This window comes from Pundamilia nyererei, unplaced genomic scaffold (assembly GCF_000239375.1).
Source record: "Pundamilia nyererei isolate P.nyererei 1_Seehausen unplaced genomic scaffold, PunNye1.0 scaffold00256, whole genome shotgun sequence".
Taxonomy (NCBI): Eukaryota; Metazoa; Chordata; class Actinopteri; order Cichliformes; family Cichlidae; genus Pundamilia; species Pundamilia nyererei.
The window spans coordinates 218,590-227,772 of record NW_005187657.1 but is presented as its reverse complement, the minus strand read 5'-3'; the positions used below and the strand labels follow the sequence as shown (position 1 = coordinate 227,772).

The 9,183-nt window shown below is 43.0% G+C and overlaps 1 protein-coding gene across 1 annotated transcript in view; it reads left to right on the top strand.

Moving 5' to 3' along the window:
• pcca (propionyl-CoA carboxylase subunit alpha) overlaps positions 1 to 9,183 on the top strand; it is a 37,023-nt gene that overhangs the window by 20,518 nt on the left and 7,322 nt on the right. The window contains exons 9-18 of the mRNA XM_005749842.1: positions 159 to 237; positions 1,256 to 1,358; positions 2,205 to 2,299; positions 5,016 to 5,166; positions 5,446 to 5,589; positions 5,931 to 6,005; positions 6,088 to 6,156; positions 7,092 to 7,167; positions 7,250 to 7,463; positions 7,888 to 7,990. Coding sequence (XP_005749899.1) covers positions 159 to 237; positions 1,256 to 1,358; positions 2,205 to 2,299; positions 5,016 to 5,166; positions 5,446 to 5,589; positions 5,931 to 6,005; positions 6,088 to 6,156; positions 7,092 to 7,167; positions 7,250 to 7,463; positions 7,888 to 7,990 — 1,109 coding nt within the window. The remainder of the gene's footprint in view (positions 1 to 158; positions 238 to 1,255; positions 1,359 to 2,204; positions 2,300 to 5,015; positions 5,167 to 5,445; positions 5,590 to 5,930; positions 6,006 to 6,087; positions 6,157 to 7,091; positions 7,168 to 7,249; positions 7,464 to 7,887; positions 7,991 to 9,183) is intronic.

The following is a 9,183-nucleotide window of genomic DNA, read 5'->3' as shown; positions in this document are numbered from 1 at the left end:
CACACACACACACACACACACACACACACTACTTTAGGTCTATATTCCCCCTGCTATAAGAGCTGTGTAACACCCACAGCTGTGTAATAAAGTTTCATTCTGTTCTGTTGCCTGACTGTGAAAAATGCACCTTTGCAGTTGTTTTGTTTTGTTGCCAGGTTACCCTGTGATGATCAAAGCTTCTGCAGGTGGAGGAGGGAAAGGAATGAGGATTGCTTGGAACGATGAGGAGACGAGGTATTGTACTTGGTCACGTGCTCAGTATACACGAGCCCATCAGCTACTCTGTCAGTGCGCCCCAGGGCAGCTACAGTGTTGCTATCACCAGTGTGTGTGTGAATGGGTGAATGACTGAATGTAGTGCTTTGGGGTCCTTGGGGACTAAGTAAAGCGCTATACAGATACAGGCCATTTACTATTTTTTAGTAAATACACACTCAATTATGTGTTGAACAAAACATAGAAGTAATTGTTTTTATTATTACAAGCATTGCTTATGTAGTAATGACTTAAAGTACTCTACCTCAGGTAATACTGTACAGTCTTATATTGCAAATATAAGGACTAAAGCTACTGCTATTAGCTCGTACGTCTGCAGCTTATGGAAGATGCTCGTGCAGCGTCTTCTGCTCACATTAGTTAAACTCTTTGATCTTAAGTAGCTCCAAATACCACAGTTAAAATACTATTGCCCCAAACACTGATTCAGCCCCTAGTTAAACTAGTGGCCAGAAATGTGTGGGCCTTTTCCACTAGTAGCTGCTTGGGTCAGTTCAGCTTCAGGTTTGTAGGGTTTTCCATTAGATGGTAGTACCTGGTACCAGGCCGGAGTCTCCCATTGTCATGATGTTTGTTGTTTTGGCAGTGTTGCTTTAATGACCCCAAGCAAATGGTACTCCACTGTAATGGAAAACAACCAGAACAGATGGAGTGGGTGCTAGTGGAAAAGAGGCATTAGTGAGCTCTGAAGTTCTTCCAGAACACTATACAAACTCATTGGATAACCTAACAACACAAGCAGTTATATTATACGACATTAAACAGTCCAGGTCTTCCTTTTTGTTTCGTCCCCGTGTGTTTTACATACGTTAGTCAAAATCACCTGTTGTTGCTAAAGTTATTCATTCAGCTCCTTGTGCTCTAAACTGAAGCTTATTTACTTACTTAACTGTTTTCCTGTTGTTACTTGTAGACCAATGGAAAGTCTGTATTTGCTCTTTAAAACTGCTGTGATCTGTGGGTGTGCTGTTAACAGGGAAGGTTTCCGGTTCTCATCGCAGGAGGCAGCATCCAGCTTTGGAGACGACAGGCTGCTCATTGAGAAATACATAGACAACCCCAGACATATAGAGATTCAGGTATATCGACTGTCTACACTGGATCTCCTTTAACTTTGATGGATGCATGAAAGCCAAAAGAGCAAGCGGAGGTGACTCTTTGATTCCTAAACTCCTCGTCTCAGCTCTAGATTCACTGAAATAGAAACAAACTGCACGACAGTCTGTTCAGTTGAGTCGAGAGGAGGCTGTTACCTAACAGCTCTCACAAAACGCCATCTCACAATGCACCACGCAAAGAAGCTTGAAGAGTCAGAAGGTCACACTGACTCCTGTGAGTCAGACATGCAGCAGGCCCGCACTAATAAGACCGTGAACAGAGCGAAGCGTAGCCTAACGACTCTCCCTCTCTGCTGAGACTGCAGACGGGAGCCAGAGTTTGGCTGAATCCAGCCTGAAAAGTTTGTAGGTCACAGCCGTCCACTCTGAGTGACAGGTTCTGATGTGGGCTCAAACTATTGGATCCCAGTGTGCAGCGCTTAGGAATGCATTGAATGAATTAAAGGTTTTATGCCACAGCTGCCCTAAATGAACAGTGTTGGTATTTAACAAAATCATTAACAAATTATATTTGTTATTATGCAACATTTTACAAAAACCGTAAAAATAGGAAAACACGTGATTATTGTTTGACTAAGATGCTGAATGGTTTTCTTGCATTCCTGAAGAGAAACATGAGGATCACTGTACCAGCTCACATCTGAGGATCCAAGTGTGAATTTGGTGTTTTTTATTTTTTTATTTTAATAAAGTTTTTAGATTTCGAAGAATAATTCTCTGGACTTTTGTGACAGATGCTCTAACATGCACGCATGTTCAGCGACATGTGTAAACCACATAGTGTGTTGACTTGAAAACCTGTTTCAGGTGTTGGCTGATAAACATGGAAATGCTCTGTGGCTCAATGAGAGGGAGTGCTCCATCCAGAGGAGGAACCAGAAGGTAGTGGAAGAGGCGCCCAGGTTAGTGAGACGTTTTTGGGCTTCACAGTTATTTGTTTCTGTAAAGAACCCACGACAGACCCGACGACATCTTTATTGACTCGGTTGTTGTTCACACAATCGACTCAGTCGGCTGCAGCTTTCCAGCTCACAGCCCGACTCGCATCACAACAACGATGTACTGACAGACAGCACAGCCTTTGTGCTGGCGAGGCGTGATTGCAGATGCCGTGCAGGTGCGTCCATCTTCCCTGCAGCGGCACCGCAGACCACGCCCCACCACAGCTTCAAATGGACATACAGCAAGTAAATAGTAAACAAACTGGTTGTTACATGGCGCTTTTCTGCTCAGTCAAAGCGCTTTAATTAGTTTTTACTTATTAGTCAATTAGTAAAACATGGAGATGAAACATGGGGAGATTAAAATCTTGTCATTAAATGTCAGCGGTCTGGGAAACTCTGTTAACGGTTAGAATTATGACTGAACTAAGAAAGGGGAGGACACAGATATTTAAATAATGAAAGTACTCCCCCTGCTGGAAGGAAGCTGTCATTACCGTACTTCCCAAACCAAGAACAGACAAACACGAAATATGTCAAAATTATAGAGCAATCACTATCCTGAGTGTAGCGTATAACGCATGCACCTTTATAATATCAAACGGGGTTTGTAAGGCACAGACAATATGAGGAGCACATTACATGTAATACAGAGAATACAAGGAAATCAAATATCAGCTGCCTGGATAAGTTTAGATGCAGAAAAATCATTCGACAAAGTTAATAATCTGTTTAACATTAGGAAGATTTTGATTTAATGAAAAGGCCATTCAGTGCATTAAAGCGATTTATACAAATCTCACTGCTAGATTAAAACGAATGGCTCGCTAACTGAAAGATTCCACTTGGATTAGACAAACTCAATCACAGGAATAGAAATCAGTCAACAGAATCATGCAGCTTGTTCGTGGATGATATTATGATATATCGTTTAAAATAAACAGTGCAATCCTTTATGAAATCCTTTTAAATCACTAAAATATCCTGAGGGCAACATGACTAAAAATACACCAAAGCTGTATGAAGCAAACAAAGACTTGGCAGGATGGTCTACCTGCCTTTAGTGCCAAACTAGGCTCCATAAAAATGAATATCCTCCCACGCCTGCTGTGCCTGTTCTTATCTCTATTTAATTTCAATTCAATTATATTTTATTACAGCAAATCACAGCAACAGTTGCCTGAAGGTGCTGTATATTGTAAGGCAGACCCTACAATAACACATACAGAGAAAAACCCAACAATCATATGACCCCCTATGAGCACCACTTTGGTGACAGTGGGAAGGAAAAACTCTCTTTTAACAGGAAGAAACCTGCAGCAGAACCAGGCTCAGGGAGGGGCGGGGCCATCTGCTGCAAGGTTAAGGGAGGAAGACAGAACAAACACCCAGTGCATCATGGGAAAGCCCCCAGCAGCCTAGGCCTATTGCAGCATAGCTAACAGAGGATTCGGGGTCACCTGCTTTTTCAAAAGGAAAGTTTGAAGCCTAATCTTGAAAGTAGAGATAGTGTCTGTCTCCTGAATCCAAACTGAAGCTGGTTCCACAGAAGAGGGGCCTGAAAACTGAAGGCTCTGCCTCCCATTCTACTTTTAAATACTCTAGGAACAACAAGTAGGCCTGCAGAGCGAGAGCGAAGTGCTCTAATAGGGTGATATGGTACTACAAGGTCATTGAGACATTATTTGACACTTCTGTAAGGCTACTTTGGTTTCACATCCACTTTTGTTTCTTCCAAAGCTTTTTAGAGGCTGCATCTGTGGGCTGCTTCCCCTGTACATGGAGCTGCTATCAAGTTCTATATAATTACAAAAATGTTTAGTCTGCATGCTTATTGACCTCCACTGTGGTCTTTGTATGTCCATGGTTGTATTTTTTACTGTTTGATAGTTTTTGTGTTTTTTATTTTTAAATGTATTTAGAGCCAAATTAAGTAAACACTTAGCAGGCGGAGTTCTTACTTCCCTGATTTCTTGCATTCCTGCCCACATTAGTCTGGTTTAGTCTCTCACACACACACACACACACACGCACGCACGCACGCACGCACGCACGCACACACACACACACACACACGGTCTGTTTTTAATCACGACTGAGTGTTACAGAACTGTGCATTAAATCAAGTGTCAAAGCAAAGTGGAATCATTCAAAATGGTAACGTTGTTGTAGCTCTAATCTGTTGTGCTTTATTTTCATAGTCTTTAAAGGTTTTTAATTTTAACAGGATGGGTTATCTCGTTAATTATCATTAATTTCCTTCCTTCCTCTTTTTCTTCTTCTTTGATATTGACTTCTCATTGTGTCCTCCCCGACTAATTTGCTGTTCCTTTGGCATATTTACTCAGTTTTGTGCCCTTACTTTAGTTTGCAGGGAAGCAACGTGGTCCTCCAAAGTAATCACAGATCAGCCTGTGACTCGCGGAGTTTATCTCCGTCCTCATCTCTCCCACAGCTGCCACAACGCCGTCCATGTCAGAGAAATGCCTCAAAAAATGTTTTGTTTTAGCCTGTATGATGGAGCGAAGCAGCAATCAGGTGTAAAATAATCAGCAATAAAACACAGATTTTTAATTTTGCTCTTCAATAATTTGCAATGAAAGGTGGCTGGAAGACTCGAGCTGTTTGTTTTTGTTTCAGTGAAACGAGTTTGAGCTTCTGTGTCGTGTCCATGCAGTACTTTCCTGGACCCAGTCACACGACGGGCAATGGGTGAGCAAGCAGTCCAACTAGCCAAAGCTGTGCAGTACTCCTCTGCTGGGACTGTGGAGTTTCTAGTGGATTCTAAGAAGAACTTCTATTTCCTGGAGATGAACACACGACTACAGGTTCAGTTCCATTTTATTTATATGTATGACAAACAGTTGCCTCAAGGCGCTTTATATTGTAAGGTGGAGACCTTCACCTTCAGGTCACCTGATCCAGCCCTAACTATATGCTTAATCAAAAAGGAAAGTTTGAACCCTTCTCTGAAAACTAGAGAGGGTGTCTGTGGGCCCTCACAGGGAAAAACAAAGCCTGCTGTTCCCACACTCGAGCAAACTCACTGAGATAGGGCAGAGTTTGAATCCTGTCTGTACTTCATAAACTGCTTATTTTTACTCCAGGTGGAGCATCCAATTACAGAGTGTATCACTGGCTTGGATCTGGTGGAGCAGATGATCAGGGTTGCCAAGGGTTACCAATTGCAGCACACACAGGAAGATATCCCAATAAATGGCTGGGCCATTGAGTGCCGTGTCTATGCAGAGGTAGGTGTGTGTGTGTGTGCACCTGTAATGCTAACTGAGATCACATGAACCTTACTCGTTTACTTTACCACACAGCTTTGCAAACATAGTTGAAAATACAGCACATAAAATATGAAGATGGTCCTTTATTTTGCTAAAGTTGGGACTGCAGAAAATATAAAAGCAGTGCAATAATTAAAAAATAATTTAAAGCCTTTGTTTAAAGACAGCATCTTTGTTTTGTTTTATTTTATTTACATTCAGTCAAACTTGTCGTTGCTCGTTGTCCGCCGACAAGAATCATTTCTGAGTGAAACACGAATAAAAGTAAAAACACCCAAAAATCCTGTTTCCTCTGGTAGGACCCTTACAAGTCTTTTGGTCTTCCTTCCATTGGACGCCTGTCTCAATACCAGGAGCCACTCAACCTTGACAAAGTGAGTCGATCAGTCAGTTTTCTTTTTAAACACGCGGTCTGCCGGACGCTGTCGTTTCCTGGCTCACTCTGCTTTCCTCCAGGTCCGTGTAGACAGCGGCATTCAGGAGGGAAGTGACATCAGCATCTACTATGATCCCATGATCTCTAAGGTCAGTGATATATTGGATACAAAATGTAACCATTCAGTTCCAAAGTTTATTTGTATCAGATCTTTGAAGGAGGTCGCTGCTTCACAGATGACTGCTGGTAAGACGGCTGTCGCAAACTCCCTTTACTCGTGGGCCACATACAGCCGTGGGCCAGACTAGTAAAAGTCCTCTTTCTGTCACCGTAAACAAGTTTCTGTGTTTTCTACATTTAATCCTGACCAGAAAAGATAAATACAATGATAAAAATGAAAAGGTTGAGCGATGTCAGTCGTGCACGTTAACGGCACTCAGTCAGGCCTTCAGTAAGAGTCACGATATCACGATGCCAGAGGTCAGACAGCTTTCAGGATGGCAACAGAAGTCGGTCACTTACAGCAACCAAGGTTTGTAGAGGAGCATCCGTGAACCGTGAAGCAGATACAGCAGCAGACGACCACGCCACCTGCCGTGTCTGTCAGCTAAGAACAGGAAACTTAAGGCTACAGTGTGCACAGGCTCACCAAAACTGCACAAAGCTGAAAAGTGTTCCCTGGTGTTCCCAGAGTTGCTCTTGACACGTTCATCAGAGTCTGTAAGTGTGAACGTTTGATAGAAAGTGGTGTAGTTGCTTGTGTAAAGATTCTTATTCAGCACTTTTCTGCTCTCAGTACTCAGCCCTTGAACAGGAATTGTGCTCATCACTTAATATACGACAGGACGATACCAACATGCACCGCGTATCCAGGAATTAAACACCTTACATTAAATCAGTGCATGTGCTTAAAAGGAAACGGGTGAGAAAATTTCACCTGTGTGCTCTGTGAGGGTGCAGGTGCTCATTCTCAGTTATGGGATGTTCTGTTTCTCTAGCCATGTTAGTGATGATTCACAGCAGCTCCTGATGACTTGACTGGTTCAATAATAACATATTAATATTCTCTGATATCAATTTGTAGCTGATTACCTACGGAGCTACACGAGCTGAAGCTCTTGGTAGGATGGAGGACGCTCTGGATAACTATGTGATCAGAGGTGGAGTACATGTTCGTAGTCTGCCACTAAAATAACATTTGTTGGGTTTTATTTCTCTAAAGTTGGATCGTTTTCTTTCCAGGTGTGACCCACAACATTCCTCTCCTGCGAGAAATCATCACTCATCCTCGCTTTGTCTCTGGTCACATCAGCACCAACTTCCTCCCAGAGGTTTACCCTGATGGCTTTAAGGGCCATCAGCTAGAGGCAGATGCAAAAAGGGAGCTGTTGGCATCAGCAGCAGTGCTCTACATCGCTGCTGAGCTTCGTTCAGCAAAGGTCCTCAGCACCCAGAGGTGAATGCTGCAGTACTTGTTGTTTGGTGCTACGTGATGGGATTCTGGGGAGAAAGTAATAGGGCTGGAGTTGTATCCTAAATCAAAGTGCAGTCGATCACGGTTCAGCCTGAGTGGACTGGCATTTATATAGCTGTTACTGAGCACTCACAGTACTTTTAAACTACAATTCACATCATCTCTTTCATACACACCAGCAGATTTTCATACACTGCATGATATTTTGTTGTCTTAAACATTAAAGTTAAAGTTCTTATAATAAAGGGCATTATTATTAAAATTAACTTGTCAGTTTCGTTTTAGCACGTCTGACATCTATAGATCCAAACCATTATTCTGTGTCCCATCTGTCAGTTATGGGGTCACTGTGTTAGCTGACCTCAGGAGCAGCGATGAGGCCTCGGTTAAAGTTTGTTCATTTCAGGGTGGCCTCCACTCCTGTGGAAAGCAGCCACTGGGAGCTGTGTGTGGAGCTGGGTGAGGAACGCCAGGATGTGCAAATCAGCAAATCAGGAACTGTTTATACTGTGAGTATTAAAGCACATCTGTTCTCGTTCATTCTTGCTGTACTAGAAAGCTGAGAAAAGGACAAACCTAAGTATGTCTGTGAAGGTTCTCAGTCATCCAGGTCATCGTAGTCAAAGGAGCTTGCAAGGAAAGCGTCTGGACTTCTTTTCACTTTAGAGGAGTGAAAGAAGCATCTATGTCCACTGTGAGCGACCATCTTTGAACAGAGGCGGGGTTTACGACACCAACTCTCTGCCATCTATAATCCAGTTTTGAGATCCTTCCCAGACGCCTTAACGCCCACTCACATCCTGGGCCATCTGACCTCAGGAAATCAAATGATAAGGTGGGGCCAGGTTTCACAATGAACTCACCCGAAACTCTGGCTGATTGGGACCCACACCCAGTTTCACACCTTGGCTCAGGTGATTAGAGGATCATCAGGGGTCCTTTGTCCTTCTGTGGGGGGAAACTCTCACTAGGTTTATATCTGGGACTCTCCACTATTTGACCTTAGAACTGAAGTAGCTTCTCGGATGAGAGGTGAAACGTCTTCAAGTAACTTAAAGAAGTCCAGACGCTTTCCTTGCAAGCTCCTTTGACGACAAACGTAAGTAGTGAATATGGCCATCACAGCAGATGGCCCCGCCCCTCCCTGAGCCTGGTTCTGCTGAAGGTTTCTTCCTGTTAAAAGGGAGTTTTTCCTTCTCACTGTCGCCAAAGTGCTTGCTCATAAGGGGTCATATGATTGTTGGGTTTTTCTTTGTATGTATTATTGTAGGATCTACCTTACAAAGCAGCTTGAGGTGACTGTTGTTGTGATTTGGTGCTGTATAAATAAAACTGAAGTGAATTGTGAGCATACACAGAAGTGTTAAACAGACGGGCAGGTCTGGCCTGTTCCAGTTCCTGATGTAGCCTTCTGTAAAAAGGTGATACCTGTCTTGATGATATAACGTTATAAGCTTTCACTGTTTTCTGTTCCTTTATAATTTTACTAACTTGTTGACTCTTGTTTGTGAAGAATAATAATGTGTGGTGTGGCCTTTTTACTTACAAATGGTAAATGGCCTGTATTTGTATAGCGCTTTACTAGTCCCTAAGGACCCCAAAGCGCTTTACACATCCAGTCATCCACACATTCACACACTGGTGATGGCAGCTACATTGTAGCCACAGCCACCCTGGGGCGCACTGACAGAGGCGAGGCTGC